Raw genomic sequence first — 25,527 nt, forward strand, 5'->3', positions numbered from 1 at the left:
GTGAAGAACGGTACAGCTCATCAACACAACTGACAGCTGCTGTCAGAGAAACGTCACGAGTGGAGCAGCAAATTAGAAGAAAAAACAACACAACCCCATCCAGTGCATGTTTTTCCCACAACCGTACAGGATTCTAAATTTTGTGCAATAGATTTTACTGCCCAGTAGTGTCGACCGAAGCGAACTAACAATGACCACAAAAGTAGCAGCGAAGAAATTCAAATGGGCGCTGGATTTCAACACCAAGTTCGTAGAGTATTAGAAACTAGCAACGCACGGTGCTTTCCTCGCCGTGGCGGAAGGGCTACACATTCACTGTTGTCCTCAATACTTGTTTTGGTATTAATTGGTTCTCCCCTTTCTGTGTGCTTCTTGCAGACCTCGCAGCAGCGGTTCGGATATTGCCGCACCGCCCGGTTACAATCCGTCGGCCGACGTGATCAGCAGCAAGGTGGTCAACCAGACTGACCAGAGCCACCTCATCCTGAAGAAATCGTGGGAGATTGCGCTCGGGCCCATCAAGCAGTTCCCGATGAACCTGGTCATCATGTACATGTCGGGCAATTCGATCAGCATCTTCCCCATCATGATGGTGGTGATGATGTTCATCCGGCCGATGAAGATGATGCTCTCGACGCATTCCACGTTCAAAGTGATCGAAGGTATCTCCGCCACCGGCCAGAAGCTGGTCTTTCTGCTCGGTAACCTCGTCAACATTGGACTGGCCCTGTACAAGTGTCACAGCATGGGCCTGCTTCCAACGCATGCGTCCGATTGGTTGGCGTTCGTCGAACCGCAGAAACGGTTGGAGTACTCCGGCGGAGGCATCTCGTTACTCTGAGCCGGAAACCACCAGTAATACAACATCCGGCAGTGCATTTTGGTAAACAGTTTGTATTTATTTTTCACTACCACATAGAGGATGGTGAGCGGGGCAACAATAAAAAGACGTAATGCATATACATTGAAGTGAGGCTTTGAGCTGCATCCATTTGTAGTCAGTTTTAATCAAACGAAAAATGGTCCTAGACCTGGCGGTGAGTGAAACTAATTTAGAGCCATCCTGAGTATAGTATGCAACGAGTACGGTCCGCGTGACACCAACTACGAGTTACGGTTTCTTATACTGATCGGCGAATTCTTTCGCCTTTTCCAACAACTTTCCCGGTTCGTCCACTCTGGGCACCTAAAAAAGATAGGAAGAACGCGAAAGGTTTGATCAGTAAATTGTGCATTGCGTCGTACCCATGCAAATGGATGCGAAAAATTGTTCCTCAAACCTCATAATTTTGTGAAACGTAAATTCCGGTGTAAACACCGGCACCGAACGTCAGCTGTTTGGGAAGAGACAGAAAAAAGAAGTAAAGGTCACTTAATCGAACGAAAAACTTTCCCTCTCTGCTTTGATCGTAAAGCATCAAGCTTTTACGATCTAAAAATAACCGTTCAAGCGGTACACCTGCCGCTCGTTCGTTGATTCGATCGACGAACGATGATTATGCAACGAATTTCCGGACGCCTTACGATCATGTGATGGGCGCCAACAGGAAAAACTCTTCCAAAATTCTGGAGAAAACTTACCAAAAACTTCAACATGTCTGATACTCCGAATGGATCCACTTTGGACAGCTATTCGCTAACCCTTGGGGTACTAGAAAGGAAAAATGCAACCAGCGGTATGGAATCTTTTGTTATTGGAAATTGTTGTAAACAAAGGCAGACTGTCAAACGCCAACGAATCTAGTTCGAAGGCTGCTGGAAACTTTCCAAAAACTCTCGCTTTTTTCTGATTCAATATTGTGTTGCGCATAGGAAACCCGTTTTAAAATTAATTTTATTAATTCTGACAATATTGAATTGAGTAAAACGAGTAAAAATACATTTCTTTCCATTTTCGAAACTGCTGAATATCCGATTCGCTGGTTTTCGAAAATGGTTTCCGTTTGACGTTTGACGTTTCTTGCAACACTGCGTACCAACAACAAATCAAGGCCAACTTCGCAGCAAAAACGTTTTTTTCTCCCGTAGCAATTTTCAGCTGTTGGACCGCGGTGAGTCAAGCGCACCCTACAATCTGTTGTTTCGTCGGCCAAATACAGGTATGCTTCCTCTCCCGAGACACCCCAATATCGTCAGCCTTCCGAAGGCAGCGTGTTGTTTGGGTTCAAAGTTTCATCAGCGACATACGTGTCTCTAGCACAGGAGGCTATTTGAAGTGCATCCGTATGTTCGGTGCATGCCATTTCCATTCTGACCGTACGTCGTGCTGCTGTGACTTGTCTCTGTGAACCCTTGCACTACCGGAACGAAATTGGTGTCGTGCAAATAGCAACAACAACAAAAAAACAAGGCTTTCTCGTTTGTGATATTTATAGATCGTGCCGAACCCATTCTGAAATCTTGATAAAGCGCATTACACTATCGCCAGAATGACTCTTGTCTGGGGCATTATTGCATCGTTTCTGTACGTGGAGATATTTGTCGTGCTGCTGCTCGTTCTACCGCTCCGGAGCCCACAGCAATGGCATCGATTTTTCAAATCCCGCTTCCTGGCGATGCTGAGCCGCCAGGCACAGACCTATTTCTATCTGTTGCTGGCCGTGTTGGTGCTCTTCCTGCTGGAAGCCATCCGCGAAATGCGCAAATACTCGTCCAATGGTAAGTGGTGAAAACGAACGACAACACTTCCGCACGAGCGGCTTGATTGACTCATGCTTTTCCCCGATCATTGGTTCCGGTTGTAGATCACTCGCACACCGAAACACACTTGAACGTGGAGATGCAGCACAGCATGCGATTGTTCCGGGCCCAGCGCAACTTTTACATTTCCGGTTTTGCCATCTTCCTGTCGCTGGTAATCCGGCGCCTGGTGTCGCTCATCAGTGGCCAGGCGGTGCTGTTGGCACAGGCCGAAGCCTCGATGAAGCAGGCACAAAGTGCAACCAGCGCTGCACGCACCCTGATGAATCAGCAGAAGGACGACGATAAGAAAGCGGACGCCAAGGACAAACCGGCAGGCGGTGATGCATCGAATGTAAGTGTACCTTAACCACGACTCACTCATGGCTCGCTGCGATTAACAATCTGTTATTTACTATTGCTTGCATTTTTAGACCGAAGAGCTGAAGAAGAAGATTGCCGAGCTTGAGCAAGACCTTGCCAAGGAGCGCAAGGATAAGGAAGCGATGAAATCGCAATCGGAAAGCCTCAACCGAGAATACGACCGTCTAACAGAAGAGTACAGCAAGCTGCAGAAGAAAATCACCATTTCCAGTGCGGACAAAAGCGACTAAGAAGACCGGAGGCGGATCATCTTCCGCTAATGATCGGCATTAACTTTTCATTTCTTCTTACGGTTTAAAGGATTTTGTTTATTTATGGCGTGTTCTAATGTTCATCAGTCATTTAAATTTAAGTGCTTTTTCCCTCTACACGTTACGGTATCTGTCGACTAATTCACGGTTTGCGTTAACAGTTCAGGGTCCTTCCTGGTTTCCCATTTCATAGAAGCGTTTGCATTTCCTTCGATTTAATGCTTCTTACGTTCAATAAGTTTTTTTTCCTGGGGGCGACAGGGTAAGTCGCGAACAGAGCAACAATGCAGCATAGAAAGGAAATCCTTTCCGAGACAGGGTGATATTAAAACGAAAGTACTGAATTTCGAGCGACAACACAAATCTATACTGTTTGCAAATGAAAACACAAGCTCTATTGAATGTAAGACACTGAGATAAAATAAATGTTTAATAACGAAACCACCAAACGGAGTTGGGGTAATTTAATGTTAACGGTAAAGAATTTTGATGCATCATGCATCATTTTAGCAGTCCGTTTCATCATCGATTGATAACAACAGGCACACGAGCTCCAATAGATATGGTGTGTGTGTGTGTGCCCTTTTCTCATGATAATCATAATCTACCGAATGCTGGCCATGATAAGATTTGGTGGGATTGCATGCGACAGTGAACGACGAGTAAATCTATTTATGGGAGTCGTGCAGTTCATTTTGGATAATACTGAACAATCGCAAGGCATCTTAGGAAGAACAGAACTAGGGAAGAGCAAATAGTGGTATGGAATTCCTGTGAAGTTAATGAGTCTGTTGAGGACCAACCACAATGGACGAAGAGCAGTGTAAGATGAAAGCTTCTGAACTACTTTCTGCAATACTCACTATCAGGCTCTACTGCAGAAGTCCTCGGTATCGCTCATGGTCTAGCGCCGTCGTCTGCCAATCCTAAACATACTAGTGGAAGCATCAACGACATCACGACATCTCTATTTCGACTTGCTACGCCTCCTCTGCCTATGGGGACGGCCTAAAAGGACTTTACGGGCGGGGTCGTCTGGTGTCATTCCCAAGAGCCCAATGGAGTCTAATTAGCAGCTTGATGGTGAGATCACATAGTAGAACTCGTTGTTCGGGATCAACAATCTTTCTGTCAAACGCGACTAAGAGGGTTTCGTCAGTGTTGGACAGAGTCCATGTTTCACAGGTGTTTGTGAGTAGCTTCGTCCGTCACTACAAGTTTTTTGAGTGGGGAATTTCCTTCAGAATGTAGTCAGGTCGACAACTTCTGTATTCTTTATCGGTTTTGACCCCAGATAATTGAAGTTTAGGATTGACTTCAAAGCTGCGATTACCTTTGCATGAACTAATGTTAGTTTAAAAAAAAGCATTTGGAAAAAAGGTGTCATGCGAAGTGCAGCATTCGACAGGACGTCTGAAGCACGATTAGCGCAGAATCAATGCGACGGGGACAAAGTACATTCTTACGAGAGAAAAGCACTCTTGAGCAACGCGAGCTTGTTGATTGGGTCAAGTGGGGTTGAAATATTAAAAAAAAAATAGTGGGGTTAAAAGTTGTTAGATGTCAAAGTTGGATCATTGAAAAGAAAAGTTTTTTTGTTTCAAATTAAGAGCTCTGTACAAGGTTTTTCAGTTGATAAGGCAATAGCATCCATTTTTATGGCACGATCCTTTGATGAAAATGGCAAACAAAGCTAGTCCATACAGAAACGGCTTCAGGTGACAGGGAAATCAAATATCTTTTATTGTGATGTCCTCTGATGATATTGTCATAGTAGCCGTTGAAATTGTACACGACCTCCCAGCGTACTTGCAAGTACGTACAATACCAACGGCTACTATGATCAAATCTCACATAGCTATGACCAAATGTCATTAAAAATAGTATTTAATTTATATATTATTACGGTTGGACGCCGTTTCGTCACAAGTACTATATTTTATTAAGCTCACTAGTTAAAAAAGATTTTCATGTATTGTTTGTTTTGTTTTAAAGAAATCTGGTATTGTAAAATTATGGGACGTACTGTATTGTCTCGGTGCCGGATCAACCTAGGTGCGGAAGGGGCGACTGCTCGGGCCTGGTCGGTTAGGCGGGCCTCATCGACGAGGGAAATCCTGTTGATCTTACTTGCAAACGAGTTACAATTAGAGAGGCTTCAACTGCCACTTCGCTCGGGGCTTCATGAGACCTGAGAGAGATCCGCCACTCTATTGTCTACTCAGGTCACTAAAGCAATCGGACATTTATTTTGACTTTTAAAATTTATAGACTTCAGTAAAACTGATAAAATTAAATAAATTCATAACCTTTGAAAACAAACAGTCGTTTTTTCATAATTTCATAACCTTTGAAAACAAACAGTCGTTTTTTGAAAGTAACGATATTAGTGATTTTTTTTCCAAAATATTTTTGGGGCTTTAGTTTGAACTGGGTTCAACGTGTTAGTTGACGTCGTATGGTGTTCTTCTGCTGAAAAACTTGTATTTTAAAAGATATATCCATCATATAATCTAGGCTTGTAATGGGGTGGTCCGGTGGCCGAGGCGATAACGGTGCTGGTCTTCACACGGCAGGACCGGGGATCAAATCCCATCCAGACCGCCTCCCCGTACGCAGGGCTGACTACTATGCTACGGGTAAAATCAAGCCACAGAAAGGCAGAAATGGCAGGCCGACACCTCTCCAGGTTCTAGTGCCAAGGAAGAAGAAGAATCAAGGCTTATTATAAGTAAATTGGTTAGCTTGATGAAACTACCACAAACCCAACTTCAACTGGCACCTCTGTCAGTCGATCACGATCGCGAACAATTTCACGATGTCTTATTGTTAATATTTTATTGAAAATAAATAATGTTACAACAGTTTTATTCTATTTTTTTATTTTACTTCCTTAAAGGCAATGTAAAATCTCTTAGTGGCAGGCCAAGTCAGGAATGCCATTCTAATTTTTTTGTTTATATGTAGATAAGACTAGGACAATGATGGAGGCGCCTGGTGGTCCAGTTGGAAGCGTTGACAGCTACTTACGCGAAGGGACCCTTATTCTGTCACTTCGAATACGATAGGGACTGATTGTCCAGCGACGTTTACACCAAACCAAACATTCCACCAATGCAATTCCTACCAATCAGTTGTTCAGCAGCAAGATCATTTAAACAAAGCAAATTTAAAATTAAAACATATTTAAAGGAGAAATTATACTTCTTCAAAGAAGAGCTTATTGCAATAAATAACTTATACTAAGATTTTTAAGATAATTTTATCTTACCTTGAACATACGTTGTACTAATTTAAACTTACCTTATACTTTTAATTATTCCATCTATCTACTGTCATCACGCTTAACAAAAGATACTAAAGTGCTGATCCATGTCACCTACCGCCTAGTATCGCGCTGACTCCCTCCTTTTCTTCTTTTTCTATCGAACGAATAACAAATCATCTAAACGAAATCCAAAATACACGGTTACGGCATGGGTGTCGAGTACGAATCCGGTCCTATTTGATTGAATCCGTGCCGTGTCGCCAGAGAACAGCGCGCTGTAGAAATACAATTAAACTAATCAACCAACCGGCAAGTGGATTTAATTGGCCTGCGAACGAGAGAGAGAGAGAGAGAGAGAGAGAGAGAGGGAGAGAAAACACATTCAAACCGATACAATGCAAAACATACGATAAAATGAGAAGGTGTTCCGTTGAAAAATGCATACAATTCACGCGCATCACCCCGGATGTGCATCCGGCGGACGGACGGGACGAATTTAACCCCAAGCCATCCGTGTGTGTTTCGTGGTTTTTGTGGATGGTAGGAAAATAGGATATGGGATCAAAATTTTAACACTACCCCAAAACCGCACGCTTTCCAATCAATCGTTAGCCGCGACCGAGGCCAGGAACGGGCACTGGCCGGCGTGCGCGTGAAATGGAAACTGTCATTTCCGGCCGAATCGAATGAAGGACTGGGAAGGGATCGAAAATTTATGGACCAATCAAGCACCCCGGACCCTGCAGACCGTACTGACCTGCACCATCGTCGGACAGTAGCTGAAAGTGGCCCCGTTCGTCCATCCGTAAGCGACTCCATTTCGTCAGCGGCGTTGGATCTGTTTTGCGGTGGGAGAAACAAAACGGGGGCAGAATATAGAACCTTGCAGAGTTTCTGGAAGGGGGGGGAGGGGGTTTCTGTCAAAAATCGAGCGTCCAATTGTGGTGAAGCTCGCTGAGCTCCTTCTGTTGTGGGACAGTTACAATCCATCCAGAAAACCCACGTGGCCCACACTTACCGTAATAGATGGTTTCGCGCTTGCGGATGTAACCGGAATCGGGTACGGTCAGCACACAGCTGATCGAGGTCGGCGAGATGAGCAAATGTTTATCGATTTTGCCGTAAACGGTCTTATTGTACATGTGGTTTGCATCGGCGGTGACCAGTGTGCGCGAGCTGACCAGGAACAGATTGCCGCTAACGCTGGGCGTGTGTGTGTTTGGTGAGAAGGAAAGATACGAAAGCGGTTCGATGAGATATCCGCTGCTGTGGTCAGAGGACGGTGTACTGTACGCCCCGAAGGATCGATTCATTACACTTACATCAGTAGCAGGTTCGGCTCGGGATATATCATGAACGCGCTGCACTTGATTAGCAGCATACTTTCACTTTCGCCATCGTTTTCGTAGTGCAGGAGTAACGTGTTTTCCGGCACTGTAAGAAAGATAATATACGCGCTATCATGCTTGTATACATATTTTTCATACGAATTTTAATAAATAGTTAGCAAACTCGTGCAAGAAATATTTTGTGCTTGTCGCTCGTTCTCGGAAGCGGAAACCGTCGTGTCGTTCGGGGAACAGTAAAATCGACGGTCACATTGTCGTCCTCCTTACTTTATCTCTGTGTCCCCATTTTTTCCGGCTGCCCGGTATCGATGGACGTGGGTTATTTATATTTTTAATGATTCATTTGCATAATTCTCACTACATGCATAAGTTAGGGGCAAGCAAATGCAAGCAACGCGGGAATAATGCAAAAAAGGGATGCGTCAGTCGTTTGTTTTTGGGTTGTGTGTTTTTCCGTGTTGAGTGTTTATCAAAGTATATGCGAAGATTAAACGCTACTCGCAGAAGCGCAAAAAAACGTAAGAGACGATAAAAATCAATTTAAAGGAACAGTTGAAAATGAATCTAGAAATTCATCCATAGAGTCATTATATCAGTAGCAGCTCTGGCAATTGACTGCCTAATGGAGAAAGACCTGTCAGCTGTAGAGCAATCATCACTAGACCAGAGTAGTTAGAACCTACGTCAATATTATTTATTATTTATATGTTTAATACTGGTTGTCTCGAGAACTTTCCAGTAGCGTCGGATACAATATAATTTAAAAATGGTCAAGAAAGGGACGAGACTCGATAGGCGTCTTATCCGACAGTGATCGGAGTCCGATGGAAGTCCGACAGCGCACGATCCCAAGGATCATTCTAGGTGAACCGTGAGCGTCACAATAGGATGAGGAGAGGAGGGCAAACGCGCAAGCGGTAGGAAGGGACATAAATGAGAATGGTTGCCATGAGGGTTGGGGAGTCAACGTTGTGTACAAGGAATGGCAATCCAAGTAACTAACTCCGCTCCGAGTATGAAGGAGTAGCAGCACAGGGGTTGTTTAGGAAGCGCCTGATGACTTCTGCTGTACTCTCTCCTACATGCTGGGGAGCAAACGACGCTGGCGTAGTCGAAAAAGGACGGACCAAGTAGCAACACAATGCCTTCAAGCACAGTGGATCACGCACCTCAGACGCCATTCGGGAGATGAGACCCAACAATTTGTTGGACCGCTCGAGGACTGAATTGATATGTGGCAGTCAGCGAGCCACACACCGAGGTCCTTTACCAGAGAGACTCGTGAGAGTAGTGAGCATGGTATCGTGATAGCAGCCTAACGAGATTACGCAGCATTTTTCTACACAAAGCATGCGCCCGTTAGAGGAACACCACTCCGCAAATGCATCAGCGTAGCTTTGAAGAGAAGGGAAGATAGACGACTTGACATCGTCGGCATACAACGGATATCCTTGGGGAAGGAGAGACCTGAGACAGATCGCGATGAAAAATGAAAACAATAAAGGACTTAAGACGCTACTCTGAGGAACCCCTGACTTATATAGATGTTGAGCTGGCCCGAGTATAACTAACTTAAAGCTACATACAACGTTTGTAGTCCCAATACTCTAAGAAAGTATGTTAGATATATAGAACAAAGAGCCCAAAAACCAGATGAAAAGCTCTTAGCTACTTAATCAGGGTTTTAGAACAGTTCATGCCATGAGACAGTCTACGAATGCGTCTGGATTCGTCCTTCGTTCTGGTTATTATTAAGTCGCGGATATGCTATTTCGGGCTTTTCTCGATTGAATTCGAGACCCTCCTAATGACTCAAAATGGGCTCCCACACATAAGAAAGGAGATAGGGTATCCCACATCTATCCCACATATAAGAAAGGAGATAGGGTGGAGTGCAGCAGCTACGGGACTATTACAGAAATGAAAACCGCCAGCAAAGATTTTTTCCCTTATATTGTACGATCGACTCGTCCCATTCGTCGAAGAGATAGTTGGAAACTATCAGAGTTTATCAAACACTGACCAAATCTTCACCGTGCCATAAACCAGGGAGAAGATTGCAGCGCATGCTTGTAAGAATGACAATGATCAACATCACATGTCAGGACGAAGTTGCATTTCAATCGGGCGCTTCAGATAGGATCTTCTACAAATTGATCCTGTTACTGGTATACGATCAAGACATAGACATCACTGGTTTGAGACTCCCCAATTTAGCAGAAGCTTTGTACAATGAAGTTGCAGACGTATATTACTTTACGTAGAATTGATGCAGACAGATAGGTGATCGCACTTTTCAAAAGTCAGCATCCCCAACCACATAGAGATTAGGAAACGTTCAAGGGTGTTGGTTAACAATCATGGTCAACAAACTGCTTGTCACGACAGACGAAGCTGAGACTCTTTCCCTTCTTGGCTTAACAACCCCTTAAAAAGTCATGTCTGCCATTTCTGGCTTACTAGACTTAATGGTACCACGCAGTTGGATCGCAACGGGAGAACGGTCCGGATGGTATTTGGACCCCGGTCCTGTTGGATAAAGACCGGTGCCATTATCGCCTCTCCCAGCGGGCCGCCCTAGCTGTATAGGACATTTATAGTCTTAGTATTCACATACAGTTTGGGGCGATCAAGTTGCCTATGCAAAAGCGGGGCCGGTCTTCACACGACTGTACCGGAGTTCAATTCCCAGACAGACCCCGCCTCCCAGAACGCAGGGCTGACGACTTTGTTACAGGTAAAACCAAGTCACATAAAGCCAGAAATGGCAGGCCGAGACCTTTAGAGGTTGTAATGCCGAGGAAGAAAAAGACTCACATACGCCTCTAAGACATATGGTGGACTCTGTCCAAAACTGACGAAACCCTCTTACCCGTGTTTTAGAGGAAGATGCTCAGAAGGATTTTTGTTGGAAAGGCGCATTTGTTGGAAAGGCATTGGACGAGCTGCTACGCTGATCACAGGTAGCGGTTAGAACATTACCAGGGCTTTGTAAGGTAAATGGGCATCACATAGTCCAGGGATGATACTAAGACATATTTAGTCAAATATATTAATCCTAATGTTCGGGCGTCGCTTTCAAGGCTTTACAAAGAATTGACCAGCAATCACTAACGATCACTGAGCAGAACTTTTCTTGAAGCATTAAGAAAAAGCTTAAATTTTGATAGCATTCAATAAATCATATTTCTTTTTTCCATTGCTATGGAACAATTTCTGTCACTTACTAAATTGCGCTCATCCGGCCAAAACGACCAAGAAACTATAAATAAACGTCCATCTCCCGCTCGACAGTGGCTAAGATGAAACGACTGAAGTAACATAATATACCGCCCGTACACTCGCTTGCCCACGCCGATGAAACATTCCAAGATGTAAATCAATAGATGCGATTACATCGTAAAATGGCACAACGCAACACGATCCGCCAGCTGACGTTTACTGAGCGTACGAGCCACATTCCGGCAGGCCAGGTAAGGTAATTACATCCCCGGTCTAATCGAATCACATACCACACCCACGGGGCACAGGCTAAACGGATGTGAAGTTCTTCTGGGAGCGAGTGGGAACCGAAATCTTGCCGTCTATGACAGACGTCAGAGCGTCGTGGTTGTGCGGCGTAGGGCAGAAGGATGAGTACACTTACCGACAATCTGAAACCGTGCCATCCGCCGATCGAACGAATCGTACGTCTGCACCGAGCACATGTACTCGCCGCTGTGGTTCAGCTTCGGATTGCGTATCACCAAGGCACGGTACTTGTAGTTGATGGAATCGGACATCGAGTAGTTGGTCTGCAGCTCGTTCTTGAACTGGTTCTGCTTTCGCGCCGCCGCGAGATGGCCGAGGCAGCATGTTGCAGGAAAGGAAATTGGAACATTGGAATGGCATGAGGCGCTTGAAACCGTTTTCGAACCCACACCACACTACTGCTGTTGGGCTGTCAATGTGCATGGGAATTGGGTGGAGTTAGAATTATGGATTGCTTCGAGTGCGTGTACAGTGTGGCGCAGACTTTGTGTGTAGAATATAGAAAGTTATTAACTCCCTGTAGGATGAAACTTTAATTTAAATGAGTTATTGAAGATGATGCGATAGAAAAAGCTTACACATTGATGTACATTAACCAGCTCTGTTGTGAGCAAAGCATACATTCAGGCGCTTGCACTTACTGATATGAGAAACTAAACCCATTCTGAGCCACACTGTACGACCTGCCACCGGTGCGCCGCTTCACGATCGACGACGTTAATGAAGAGCAAAGCCCAGAGCATTTCTTCACTTAGCTTCGCAAGAAGCCCGGAGAGCTCGGTGCTTCCCCAAACCCAACCCCACCCAGCCCACTTACCATGCCCACCGGCGTCCGGGACGGAATCCACTGGTAGATGAGCTTCTTGTTGAAGTACCACTTGAGCACGAAGCCACACTCGCGTGCCTTAATCTCGTACTGACAGTCCATGATGAGTGGCTTCAGACCGGCGTCGTCGGTGAGGTTGAGGGCTTCGGCAGGCACCGGCAGGCCGGGGCGCGTGTCTTCCTCGGTGGTCGATGTCATCGGCAGGCCTGTGGTGGTAACGTGCTCGCCACCGTACCGTACCGTCGGCAGTGTGCCCGAACCGGCCGCATCGTAAGTGCTCCGATCGAGGACGTACGTCTTCGGTACGTTTAGGTTCGTTATGTGCACGGAGTGGTACGCTGCAATGGAAGGGAGAAAACCGGGCGTCGGAAAATGCTGGCTCAAAGACGTACAGGTACCAAACCTGTCATGGGTGGAGTGGCTATATGTGGGTTAGATTATAATTTTATGCAATTCCCATTCCACACATGGCTGGATGGTTCCATTTGGCGTGGATTTGGGTGGATTCGTTTGGTAGTTTTCCGACCCGTGCGCGGCGGTTGGCGGCATCCACGATCGTTACGCGTCCCCGCAGGAAATATGAAGCGATTGCATCGCAAGCAAAGCTACCAATGTCGCGATGTCACGCGGAATAATCATCATCATTTGCATGTAAATTCATTTATCTTAATCACACGGCGGACTTTGGTTGGCTGTGGCGCAGCAAACGTGATGGCGGATGGTTTTACGAGCCCATGGCGGCGCACAACACCGGGCAAGACTTTCAGCACGCCCCACCCTGGTGGCGGTGTGTTGTTGCGCGTGGTGGAGGAAAGCTTGCGAATGAAAATTCGTTTCGCTCGCGATGAGATTGATGTAGCGCACAAAAGGTGCCTGGTGTGAAGTTGTTGTGGCGATGTTGAAAAGCATAAACGTAACTATCACACGTCCTTTCAACTTTTCTCCTCCGCCCGGCCGGGCTCCATCCGGGACACAGCGGGTGGTACCGGTGGAAAGGACTGCTTGCTGAAGAACATGAATATTTCATTCAACTCGTTCCGTTTTTCTTACGCTCTGTTTTACGCGCATATTGGATCCACGCGTACCTTGTGCCGTGAAGACGGCGATGAAGCCCGCGTGATACAGTGCGTAACAAAACAGTAAGGGCACGCATTTTTTTGAGAAGAACTTGAAAATTTAGAGACATACGTAAAAGCTATGTGATGTAAAGTTGTAGTGAATTAAAAAATAGATTTAAAAAAGTACATTTTTTACGCACTCTAATATATATCTTTCCACTGAGCTGAAAATTGCTCCATTAACCACGGGTACAGTAACTATAAGATGTGCAGGAGCTAAATAAATGTAGTAAGAAATGGGCTTTTTTGTATTAGGACATTTGCATATTAGGACACATAAACAATTAGTTTTTTGGCAATACGGCCAGGAGGCCATCCTTTATGAATCATAGAATATATATTTTTTAAAACAGATTTTTCATTAGGTCAGCGACAGCAGCGCCAGAAACGCAGCACAAACTCGTGAGTAATCGGTTACGAACAGTACAACCGAAACCATCGATTCGCTTGCATTTTTTCTCCAGTTATCTCGTCTTCCTTATAAACCTTAAGGTTCAAATTTATCGAAAGTAAAACTAATCATCTTGGGGCGACAGCGGCGCCGGTCTTCACACGGTAGAACAGGTGTTCAAATCCCATCCAGACCGACTTCCCGTTCGCAGGGCTGACTATCCAGTTACGAGTCAAATTAAGCTACTGAAAGCCAGAAATGGAAGGCCAACACCTCTCTAGGTTGTAATGCCAAAAAGAAAAGTAACCAATAAAATTATTATGTTGGATCAGAGCTTTTAAAATATGTACTAGAATATATCACATGATTACACTAAAATTAAAAACTCTTACATTTAATTAATGCTTGTTTCTGTTGCAAAACACGTGTTTTTTGTCTCTATAACGTGAAGAGATAGTCGGAAGCTATCAGAGAGGATTCCGAAACGAAAAGTCAACCACTGACCAGATCTTCACGATACGGCAAATCTTGGAGAAGATGGCAGAGCAGCAGTTCCACTCCTACCATCTCTACATTGATTTTAAAGCCGCATATGACAGCAAAGCCAGGGTAAAACTGTACGACGTAAAACACTACAACCTCGAGAGCGGTCTCGGCCTGCCATTTCTGGCTTTCTGTTTCTTGATTTTACCCGTAGCAAAGTAGTCAGCCTTACGTACGGGGAGGCGGTCTGGATGGGATTTGAATCCCGGCCCTGCCCCGAGTGAAGACCGGCGCCGCTGTCACCTTGGCCACCGGACGGCCAAGCTTACCAAGCTTGTTAGATTGTCAATGGCCAATATCACATGCCAGGTGAAGGAGGATGGAAAACTCTCAGGGCCCTTTGCTACCACCAAGAGCCTGCACTAGATAGATGGGATTGCCTGTCTCCTTTTCAACCTGGCGCTAGAGAGAGCCATCCGAGACTCGGAGGTGGAAACCATCTTCTATAAGTCAATCCAGATCCTGGCATACGCTGATGACATACACATCATTGGTTTGAGGCTCTCCTATGTAGCAGAAGCTTATCAAAGGATCGAGCGAGCGGCACTAAAACTCGGGTTGAAGATTAACGAGGCGAAAACGCAAATGATGGTGGCACCACCAGCGGCCCTGCTAACAAACACTGATTTGCGCAGGGGTGATGTACAGATAGGTTGCCGCAGCTTCAAATTCGTCCAAAACTACACCTATCTGGGGTCAAAAGTCAGCACCGACAACAACATTGATGTTGAGTTACGCACAAGGGCTGCTGGCTGCCAACCTGTCATACCACAGCCTGAGGAAACTTCTCCACTCTAAATACTTGTCGCGACGGACGAAGCTGGGACTGTATAGAACATTTAAAGTCCCAGTACTCACATACACCTCTGAGACATGGACTCAGTTCAAAACAGACGAAGCCCTCTTAGAAGAAGTTTTGGCCCCGTATGTGTGGAAGGACAATAGAGGAGCCGCTACAATGACGAGCTCTACGAGCCGTACGATGATCTCACCATCGTGCAGCGAATTAGACTCGCCAGGCTCCGGTGGGCTGGTCACGTCATGAGAATGACACCGGCCGACCTAGCCCGTAAAGCCCTTTTAGGTCGTCCACACGGACAGAGGAGGCGTGGTGGGCCCAAATTGAGATGGAGTGATCGCTTTAATGCGTCCGCCAGAACGGCCGGAACAACCGTGAGCGGTATCGAGGATTGTTGCCGCAGACCAAGACCGCAAAGCATAACACCCGCAAAACTTTTAGAGTTATTCTTAAAAACATGTGGTAGTATCGCACCGTTACGCACTGTATTTGTCGTTCTTTGTTGCTGTTGACTGTGCTGCTGCTGCTTTGCAAACGCTACGATTAATGGAGCAAGATGTTGAATACGAAAATGGAATTTAAAAAAAAGAAGCCCTCCCACCAAGCATTGCACTTCATCCACTGCGTTTGAAAGCGGCAGCTTGTTTGTGAGGGAGCGCACTCGCCGGGAAATAAAATACAAAATGGACAGAAAACCATAACCATTATCACCATTCGAAGGGGAAAAAAAGGTGGAGTCCCGCTTGGTTCACTAATGAAATTTGATACCATTTTTTTTTTTTTTTAGTGTTTTGCTTACACTCCTGCATCCGATGATTGATCATTGTTTTAGTGGCACGGCTAAAGTTACACCTCCCTTGGGCGCTCATTTCAATTTTATTGTTACAGCACTTTTGTTTTCTTCGCCGACTCGCAAACGTGATTTGATTTACCAGCCACTTGCTTTCTTTTGGGGGGTGTTGCTTATCCTTCCAACATCCTGCTTCCATTATGTGCCGTTGCATCATTTTTCATCGTTTCATCAGCCGATGCCTTTCATTCTGTACCGGTCCGGCTGTGCGCCTGCAGCTTATGCAATGCAATGCTTTCTCGGGGTAAAACAACGACCGCTCCCGTGCTACAGAACGGAAAGCCAGCCGCCACCAGCGCTCGGGGTGGGCCTTTGCCTCGTTCGGTTTGCTTTTAGTGCAATTAAAGCAATATCAATACGATGCACAGTCCGGTGCAAGTTTGTGACTGGCCATCGAGATTCGGCGCGATCCTTTCCGGAGGACCGGTCAGGGACTGGTTAGGGAATTGGAAAAAAGGCACGATAAACTTACTACCATGCTGCACAGCATTCCGAGCTGTATGCAAGCTAGGCGACACAAGCAGTGAAACACACACACACACGAAAGATAACTGGGTGGTTGGATGGAAAGTTTAATTCAATTTCATTCCACACCACCGAGTGCAGCAGAGCAAACGGTCAAGTGGGTCAAAGTTGTCATGGTTGGGTTTTTTGTGGGGGGGGGGGGGGGGAATGGTATAGCTTACAGTTCACTGTGGGGTGTGTTGAAGGTGCACGGCAGGTGGAATGCAAACGTAGCGCAATACCGGCGGTCAGTATCGGTGAGATATCGGCATTGTTTATTTTATAGCAGAACCACCAGGCGTCTCCATCGAGCGCACCGAACACAGCGAAAGCGGTGATTACGCGGAAGGGTTTTCTGTTGCAAAATACACTGCAAACTTAAGCACGATTTGTGTCTAATAATGTTCATTACAGTATGGATAAATATGGCTTTTAATCAAATATAAACCGATAAATATATATATTAAATATGGTTCGTCTCTTAATTACCAAATTTATCTTCTTCTTTTGTCGAGGTATACAACGATTCGGTACAAGAATTCAGCTTCCTTGGCTTTCCTGCACTACTTCATGGGTTTGCAATCACAAAAACCTCTATTATAAAGGACCGGCAACTTTGGCCATATGTCCCTTTTTAATTTATGAGACGTTTTATAAGAATTTCATTACTAGTTCCAATAGTTTCTGCTACTGCCTGAACTCTATCTTTCTCTCTTCTTAGGTCATTCCAGCCATTTCTTGTTAAAAGACTTAATGATACCATGTAGTTGGATCAGTCAGTCATCACTACGGGGCAATGGTCTGGCTGGGATTTGAAACCCGGTCCTGTCGTATGAAGACAGGTGCCGTTGTCGCATCTACTACCGGGCCTCCCCACTGCCTGAACTATTGAATCTTCTTCTTCTTCTTCTTCTTCTTCTTCTTCTTCTTCTTCTTCTTTGGCCTAACGACCTCTTAGGTCATGCGTGCCATTTCTGGCTTACTAGACTTAATGATACCGCGTAGTTGGATAGCCAGTCCTCACTACGGGGGGAACGATCTGGATGGGATTTGAACCCCGGTCGTACGGTATGCAGACCGGCGCTGGAGTCGCCTCCGGATTGCCCCTTGAACATATAAAAGAAAATAAGCTAGTCAATGAAATAAAATTATAGAGTCGAATAAGGTTTCAGAAATTCTAGAAATAAAATTGTTTATCATATTAATAACTAATGTTTAAGGAAGTTTTTAAAAAACTACTCCAACTCGCCCGTTCAAACTACCCATCCACACTCCAACATCTGTCCCACTGTTTACCCCTCCGAAACAGTTTGGTATGCAGTTGGCATACGAAGCTGTGGTTTGCAAGTTGCTTCATCGAATGAACAAGACAAAAAAAGGCAAACTCTTTTTTGCTTTTTGGACACTTCTTCCGCGTTCTTTTTTTGATATAAGCTCCGATGGTTGCGATGGGCAACTTCACAATGTTTTCGCTTTTCCACAACGGTAAGATCAAACAGCCCGCAAAGTTTCCTGCTCCAAGACACAAAATTACGTGGGCAGCGCGCGTGGCACAGTTCGGAGTGGGAGTTGAAGTTTGATTGAAATTATTTTTGACCAATAAACACACAGCAAATGGTGGCATTTTTCCCCTCCTCTTCTTCGTCTGCGTTGGCTTTTCCGAACGCTGCTAATGAGCCATGAAAAAAAGCAAACGATGGTTTGCTGAAGTTTTGAGAGGTAAAAGTTTTGGCTAGGATGTTCTGTTGCAAGAGCAAGGGAGTAGTTGAGAGTAAACAATGTATTTTTTAATGGAAATAAATGTTATGGGGGAAAAAATTAAGAAATTAATTAAACAACAGGAAGAAAAGTGCAGTAAAAAAGCAAGAAAATAAGGATGTGGGAAAAAAATACTCAAATTGGTCTAACTTAATACAATCACAAAGGCGTGGACACCAAGACTTTAATTAAATATGCCCAGTAAAGTGTTGACCGGATCGGCATATCAATGAACCTTATTTCAGTTTCGTCGGGTAAATCCTATTTCCCGACCCGATATTGCATAATACCCGCTTGATTTGAATAAATAATAAAACAATATAACACAGTGGAAATAAAAATCAATAATCCGAACCGAACAGATTTTCCATCCGCTTTTGCCCGATGACCGCCCGGGTGACGGGGTAAGTGTATTAAATATTTGATCGACTTCCAATTTCGGGAATCGGGAATCGGGGGGCTGGATCGTTCCGTAACATATTCCCAAAAATAAAACTTCGGCCCCGCCGGACGCGTCGAAAGGACATCAGGCCTGAACACCGGTGTGCCACCGAATGTTGACTATTACCAGCGCTCCTACCCTGAAATCCTGACCCTTCCCGGGTTTTTGGACATGACGCACACCAAAAACCCCGGTCCGAATCCCCGGCATATCAAAGAACAAGTTCAAAGGTTCTTTGCACAAGCGAGAAAGGGCGCAACAGCAAAAAAAAAGTTTATATAAGGATAATTTTTGGCCCACACGAATTCAATTTGCTGACTTGCCCGTACCCAGGAAAATGTGCAAATGTGTACACACTGGACCGAAGGGTAGAATAGGGGTGCCTCCAGAAAAAAAAAAAACAAAAAATCACCCACACACATGCGAATCTACACGAACCGGGTTGGATCATGTCTTTGAGCCTTCTTTTTGCCTTTCTATTTTATTGTGGAGCACTTGATTTTTGAAAGGCCGGCTAGAGGGCAACTACCCTCGGCTACCGTACATTCCATGCACCATTGCAGCCGGCGGCCAGTGACCCCTTCGGTTTTTTGTTGGTGTGCTGGTGTGAGGGTTTGTGCAAAAAAAGAAAAGGAAGCAGATTTCTACGCTCCAGACGGAATGGGTCCGCAGGGATAAATAAGTGTTGGTAGGGCAGGGCCAGTAGAACCGATGTTCTACTAAACTAAAAATAAAATTCAACACATCTAGACTCTAGCTTCTAAAGGCAACATTGAAGAATGGTTTGGCGCTTTTTTCTTCTTCTTCTTCTTCTTCTTGTTGAACCAAGGATGGGACCTGATCTGTATCTTCAGCCATTTTTTTGTTATTGCGCTGCGTTTGAGAGTTCCGACCGTCAAGCCTGATATGTATCCGACTTCAGTAACCCAGGATCGGTGACCTAGGAGTCGTGGTAGTAGCAGTAGTGGCAGTTACCCGGTAGCCGGGTATGTTTATTTTATCAACCACCCAGGTTCTTCCAGGCATCCCTTCCAACAGGGCTCCCCGTGTACCGACCGTCGTCAACCAATCATCACAAAGGCGGGCGAACGAGAGAAGCAAGAAGGAAAACAAAACCCGACTCTGCAAACCCTCTGTTGCACTGGCCTTTCATCTATTTATGTGGCGACCCTTGGCGGCTTGACCGGGGTAGACGCAGCGAAAGATGGTTTATTTATGTCCGACCAGCATGCACACACATCCACACACACACACACGTATCATCTTCATTCACCGTAGAAAACGATTTTTATTTTGTTCCTTACGGGTGTGTGTGTTTGCGAGCGGAAATGGAAAATCAAGCATGGTGTGAACCGAAGCCTTTGCCCAGATCTGGAGCGACTGAAGCGCACAACGATGTGCCCCGGTTGTGGTCCGGGAACCCCCAAAACACCAAACCTTACCACTGCCACCGTCCGGAGGCAGTCTTGGGCGGTTGGATGACGACGCTTCGGCGGTTGGCTCAAGCTCGAAATGAAGTTTGTACACTGTTTCGGTGGGGATACCGCCCGCCATGATTGCAGCCAGCCGGCCTTTGGCCCTTTTCGTCGTCAGTCAACCTGAAGCGGGGCTTTATGCTGCTGCCAGTCCGCCAAGCGGCGAAAGCTAAATTCCATCTCAAGAAGTAGCAGCAGCAGCAGCAGCGACAGCAGACCACCGGAAGGGCGAAAGGAAGATATGTTAGCCTTTATTGAAATTCTGCTGCCCTCTGCTGTCGTCTGCCGACGGCTTGCGGTTCAAGATACGGTTCAAACAAGTGCTACACTGAGTTGCAAAATCCCGTACAACATCGCCGTCTGAGCTGAAGAAAAGGGATAGTTTCTTACGGTGGTTGGGCTGCATGGGCTGTGGGACGATCCCACGAGGGGGTCGTAATGGCAAGCTGGGGAAATAAAAGAGCCGTAGTTCGATGTAGTTTTATGGAAAAAGGGTTTTTGTTTTTGTTTTACCTGTTTTACCACTGTGAATCGGACTGGATTGCAGGAAGCGGTTTGTTTCATTAAAGGTGGATTTATTATGTATAGCTCGAAATGCATTTAGTTGAACACAAATGATCGCATTTGCTGTACATGAGCTTACCCGGAGGTGGACTTCATGCTGATGTACACTTTACAGGGTCGATAGACACTCGTTAGTATGTAACAAAAACTAAACATTAAATTCATTCAAGAGACAAGTAAGACAATAACAGACATCAGATCTCCGATTGATTTTTAAAGCAAATCGCTTAATAGTATGGGAAACATATTCACAAATATTAGGTTTAATGCCTGGTGGACTCGTTTTCTACAACATGATCAAAATTCAATCCGCAAATGGTGAAGTTGGATTCGTCCCTTTTATCGGACCGAGTCTAATTCGCTCAGTAGAAAGCTTTTATCTTACAGCTTATGAGGCTGAACGTTGGACTGTCGAGACTAGGACGAACTGCACTTCTTTTCTAGCAAGGAAGCCTAAAACTGTAGCCCTCTAACCTTCTCAGTAAATGAAAAGTCATTGAACCCTGAAACGGTTGTAATAACACCAGGTAGACTGCAGGCATGCTTGGGTTTATGTCAACATTAGTGCTGTTTTCAGTTGTTGATTTTTATCGAAAATAGGGGATGTTTTTAAATAGCATTGAATATTCGGTAACAAGCAATACGGCCAGGCCGTTCTTTATGAATAAAAAAAAAAATTCGGTTACGTTACGTTCGGCCCGCCCCGTTTGTATACATCACGCCTATCCAAATGGACTCTCTTTTTAAAGGAAGAAATGGCAATCGCTCACTAACTTTTAGTGCGTAAGATCCTTCCAGTGCAGCTCTCACTGAGGGCGATGAGGCTCTTAGAGCAAAGCAAGCCAGTGATGGCACAGCTACTTTGTGAGGGTAAAGACTCACAGCGACGACATAACTTCACTCTGAGGAGACATACTTTTACCGTGAGGATATAGCTGTTAGGACAAAAAAAAATCAACTCTCAGTTAGTTTTATACACAACGTATGTAAATCATTCCATCATTTGGTGATGTGAAAGGTTGTAATAGTTTTAATATAATTTTCTTTAAAAGTGAGGGTTAAAATATGTATTATTTTCATTTATTTAATGAGTAAGGCGGCTCGTGATGATGGGGCGGTCCGGTAGCCGAGGCGACAGCGGCGCCGGTCTTCACACGGGGCAGGGCCGGAGTTCAAATCCCATCCAGACCACCTCCCCGTACGTAAGGCTGACTACTTTACTATGGGTAAAATCACAGAATCACAGATCACGGGTCACAGAAAGCCATAAATGGCAGACCGAGAGCTCTCGAAGTTGTAGTGCCAAGGAAGAAGAAGAAGAGAAGAAGGCGGCTCATAGCAAATTGGTATAAGTTGTTAGTTGAGTTATTTGTTTTAATTATTTTTAAGAATGCTAAAATTTACTATTTCATCTAGTTTATCTAAAGTGTCGCTGACGGAACGAAATGTCCGTCAAAAACCCATAGTGGTTAGCCGCGCGTCTAAGCATCCTGAGCCGAGAGAGTCGAACAGGATGCGTGCGCTTAGGATCTTGGCTCGCTCCATAAGTGGAGCGATGAGCGAGGAGATACAAAGGCAAAATCTGGCTCACTTACGCCCGTGGGTGTGTGATGCTTACGCGGCCATTGATAGGGTTTGGCGCCAACAAACAAAAGAACGCTGATGATGATGCGTTATGCGGGAAACTAGAATTAAGTTAATTCTAGATTAGATAGGAATTTAAATAAAGTTAGGTATTATAATTAAAGTTAAGGAGCAAGGTTTAGAAATTAAGATTATTTAAGATTAGAAATTAAGAATAGAAATAAGAATCAATTGTAAGGATTTATGAATGCATTGTGAATTGCTACCGCAGCAAGCGACAAAAAAGGGCCTATGGTAAGGTCGCCTCAAATAAAGGCACCTTCTCTCACAACCAACTCAGAACTTGCACATTTGTATTGGTTGGCTGCGGTGTTCGTTGATCAAGTCCGCTACCACCTCTCACCCTCGGTCGGAGTATCATATTCCGGTCCGAGAGCTCCCGGGGTTTATTGCCTTGCTGCGCTGGGAACATGAAGTGTTAGCAAGTTTATTAGGTATTTATTTCAGCCTTGAATAAAAAAAAAATTATTAATTAAGCTATTAAAATTTATTTAAAAAAATGCATCAGTATTGAGTTAATTCCTTAAACATGTGGTTGAACGTATTTAAACAATTGAGGAAATTAATTAAAACTAGTGTAATATTATTTACATACTTTAACAAGCTTTCATTAAAAATTATAACGAATTCTTATACACTTCCTTTCCTTCCTTAACGTGTTTAATTTTAATATTTCTTCTATGTCCTATATGATCATGCAAATATTTCATTGTGCACTTTTTTCGTGATCTTATTAAGGCCTCAACGTAGCTCGCGAGATCACTACCGAACACTACTGATAGTGGTGGCCATCGATTGATAGGCTCAATCTTCAGTAAGCTTCTGCTTTATAAGAAATCCATTACTTTAATAATTGCAGATGCCACTGCGAGTGAGATTTACCTTCGTAATCTCTAAAATACTTCCGACTTGAAAAAAAGCTGCTCGTGCCACTCTTCTAGTATACTCATATAATCAAAGGAGCTATGGTAGGTCCATATAAAGATGCCTCAATTCGTGTGGTACTGTAACACGTTGAAAACTCCTCAAACGGGCCACAAATTTACCTAAACGATATTCCAATAAATTGCGTACAATATAATTTTTAATAATTCCCTCTAATAAAAAAAAAATCCCCCCACAAAAGAATGGAACGCTTCTGCAAACACAAAGTACCCGGTATGAGTGGACAGCAGGGAAAACAAAACAGCGGCCAGCAAAAGTTTTACAATTCCTCTTATACCGAAGCAGAACCAAAAAAACAGAGAGAACCTCATAGCTTATCTCACAGGATCTTCCCCTGTACCCAGGCAAACCGTGGGATGCGTAAGAAAATGGGCAGAAGTAGCAGAAATTGTACGTTAGTGCAAACATTGGCTAGCAAAAGTAAACAAACTAACCCACACCCATAGACGCGAACGGGCAAACCAGCAAAAGAAAAGCGATTCCTTTTATTGTCTTAAGCACTGGTGGAACGGGTGTTTTGGGGGGGCTGGAGGGATTCACTCACTCCCACAGTGCCAAGCCTTTCACCGTCAAAAGTCAGCATCCGATCCGTACCCGTCACCGACCGGATAGAGGGAGTCGGAGAGATAGGCAAATTTCTTTCACCCGGGCACATTGCTCCCGAACGTGGTAGTAGTTTGGCGCGGTGCCTGGGAAGCACTAGAAGTGGCACGCTAAAAGCACCATCAGCATCACAAGCATCCGCCTAAGCTTTAGTTTATCGCAAACAAAATCTCAAAAACTTAACCCACCCTGTATATCCCTATCTATTCACACGGGTGGTAGAATGGGGTGTTGTTGTTGATGTTGCTAGTGCTTTGTTTCGTCTATCGTCTACTAAGTGTTGCCACCATGGTGTGCTGGCCTTTGAGATTGCGGCAAGAAAGTATCGGGCGCTCGCAACTGGTTCGCTGATGGATATATTCATCACACTGCGCCGTGTACCGATAAGTTGTGGAGAAATGTTTGAGCAAGAAATGAATTATGTAAAAGTGGAAAACTTGTTTGCTTACGGTGATTACAAGAGGTATTAATCGTTATTTTTAAATAAAAATTTAAATAGTTTTATTAAAATTATAACAAAAAATTATACCTCGTCAACTTTTCGTGCACAATGTTTCGCGCTTTTTTTTTACTTGCTTGCTGTAAAGCAATTAAAATAATCTTTCAAGTTTTCAAATAACTCAACCCGCTCCAATTCTGCGCCACACTGTAGCCCGGATTGGAATGCCAAAGTATGATGAAAGCATTTATTTCTCTGCCACCGTGTTAATCGACTATGCTTTTGCCCCGTGCTGCCATTCTCGAAAGTGCTGCTTCCTGGTGGGAAGAAGTCATTCGGGACTCATTCAAAGTTTAGCCTTTGCTCCTTGAGGAGCTCCCCAAACGCTTACACCCCCCTCCCCCCTTTCCGGTGTAACCTCCAGGATCGTTCTTGGAATTTATATTATTCCATCGCACCCGCACCCCATCATCCACCCGAATCTCCCACTGAAGCCCTGTGCCGAACGGGTTGGATGGAGCGTTAACCCCCCGACGGAAAGGAGCTGCCTTTGCTAGCGTGTTTTAATGACGCTAGCAGCAGCAGCGTAAGCTGTTTTGCAGCGCCATCCCGAACACATTAAGCACAACACATTTTAATGAATCCCTATACAGCCGCGGCCGGCCCTGTTGGAATTGTCGGAGCTAATTAAACCGCTCGCAAAGTGTTTTGCAATAATAACGATTATTGGATTAGGTGACCTCCGGTAAAAGCTTCAACCCTCCCCATGCTGGCTTTGCACTTCCGACCCGTTCAAGACGCCCGTGTCCATTCGGGTTCCGGGGCGATATGGATCGGGGGGTGGTTGGCATGGGTGAAAATCGATCGAAATGGATGAACCATGTTTTCGACACCGACATGCTCCACAAAAGGCCCATACTTTTGATTAGCGACGGCTCGCCGTGCAACTAAAATGATGGGAATTGTATGTTAAATATGTTATTGGAAATTAATTGCTGCTTTTGCACGGCAACCACGGAACTGACGGAACTGAATGACACGAGGGTGAAACGGGTTAGGGAGGGAAGGAAAACATCCGTCCAACGTTTTCGGTTTAGCCAGCGTGGATCGAAACTTGATGCAATGCAGTTAAATTATAATAAGCCCGCGGGCGTTAGGATGACG

General features: G+C 44.9%; 3 protein-coding genes and 1 long non-coding RNA gene across 6 annotated transcripts in view; 2 read left to right on the plus strand and 2 right to left on the minus strand.

Moving 5' to 3' along the window:
* Positions 1–77: 77 nt before the first annotated feature.
* LOC118516535 (ER membrane protein complex subunit 4-like) lies at positions 78–969 on the plus strand. Its single transcript, XM_036062480.1, has 2 exons — positions 78–246; positions 379–969. The coding sequence occupies exons 1-2, from the start codon at positions 191–193 to the stop codon at positions 839–841; spliced, it is 519 nt and encodes a 172-aa protein (XP_035918373.1). The 5' UTR covers positions 78–190; the 3' UTR covers positions 842–969.
* A 129-nt stretch (positions 970–1,098) lies between these two features.
* On the minus strand, positions 1,099–1,573 carry LOC118516536. Its single transcript, XR_004907904.1, has 3 exons — positions 1,444–1,573; positions 1,281–1,334; positions 1,099–1,186 (listed from the first exon to the last, which is right to left on the minus strand). It is a non-coding gene; the product is annotated as an uncharacterized LOC118516536 (long non-coding RNA).
* A 388-nt stretch (positions 1,574–1,961) lies between these two features.
* LOC118516511 (B-cell receptor-associated protein 31-like) lies at positions 1,962–3,749 on the plus strand. 2 transcript variants are annotated; one of them, XM_036062442.1, is made up of 4 exons: positions 1,962–2,099; positions 2,376–2,658; positions 2,745–3,034; positions 3,114–3,749. In XM_036062442.1, exons 2-4 carry the CDS (start codon positions 2,430–2,432, stop codon positions 3,291–3,293), a joined length of 699 nt encoding a protein of 232 aa, XP_035918335.1. In that variant the 5' UTR covers positions 1,962–2,099; positions 2,376–2,429; the 3' UTR covers positions 3,294–3,749. The 2 variants fall into 2 exon arrangements, with proteins under 2 accessions (XP_035918335.1, XP_035918336.1); XM_036062443.1 differs by lacking the exon at positions 1,962–2,099 and adding an exon at positions 2,124–2,223.
* A 2,934-nt stretch (positions 3,750–6,683) lies between these two features.
* LOC118516514 overlaps positions 6,684–25,527 on the minus strand; it is a 29,432-nt gene continuing 10,588 nt past the window's right edge. Inside the window, exons 2-7 of one of the 2 annotated variants that reach the window (XM_036062448.1) lie at positions 12,280–12,626; positions 11,578–11,749; positions 7,905–8,016; positions 7,601–7,785; positions 7,340–7,420; positions 6,684–6,857 (exon numbers count right to left, since the gene is read on the minus strand). In XM_036062448.1, the coding sequence (XP_035918341.1) occupies positions 6,784–6,857; positions 7,340–7,420; positions 7,601–7,785; positions 7,905–8,016; positions 11,578–11,749; positions 12,280–12,626 (971 nt within the window). In that variant the 3' untranslated portion in view covers positions 6,684–6,783. Of the gene's footprint in view, positions 6,911–7,339; positions 7,421–7,600; positions 7,786–7,904; positions 8,017–11,577; positions 11,750–12,279; positions 12,627–25,527 lie in introns of both variants that reach the window. The other variant, XM_036062446.1, reaches the window with a different exon arrangement.

This window comes from Anopheles stephensi, unplaced genomic scaffold, assembly GCF_013141755.1.
Source record: "Anopheles stephensi strain Indian unplaced genomic scaffold, UCI_ANSTEP_V1.0 ucontig31, whole genome shotgun sequence".
NCBI lineage: Eukaryota > Metazoa > Arthropoda > Insecta > Diptera > Culicidae > Anopheles > Anopheles stephensi.

Excerpts from the sequence above, each read along its gene's own strand:
- LOC118516535 (XM_036062480.1), top strand. The coding sequence starts at position 191 with ATGACCACAAAAGTAGCAGCGAAGAAATTCAAATGGGCGCTGGATTTC. Across the intron at positions 247-378 it reads GCGCTGGATTTCAACACCAA|ACCTCGCAGCAGCGGTTCGG; the intron begins GTTCGTAGAGTA and ends TGCTTCTTGCAG.
- LOC118516511 (XM_036062442.1), top strand. The coding sequence starts at position 2,430 with ATGACTCTTGTCTGGGGCATTATTGCATCGTTTCTGTACGTGGAGATA. Across the intron at positions 2,659-2,744 it reads GCGCAAATACTCGTCCAATG|ATCACTCGCACACCGAAACA; the intron begins GTAAGTGGTGAA and ends TTCCGGTTGTAG. Across the intron at positions 3,035-3,113 it reads CAGGCGGTGATGCATCGAAT|ACCGAAGAGCTGAAGAAGAA; the intron begins GTAAGTGTACCT and ends TTGCATTTTTAG.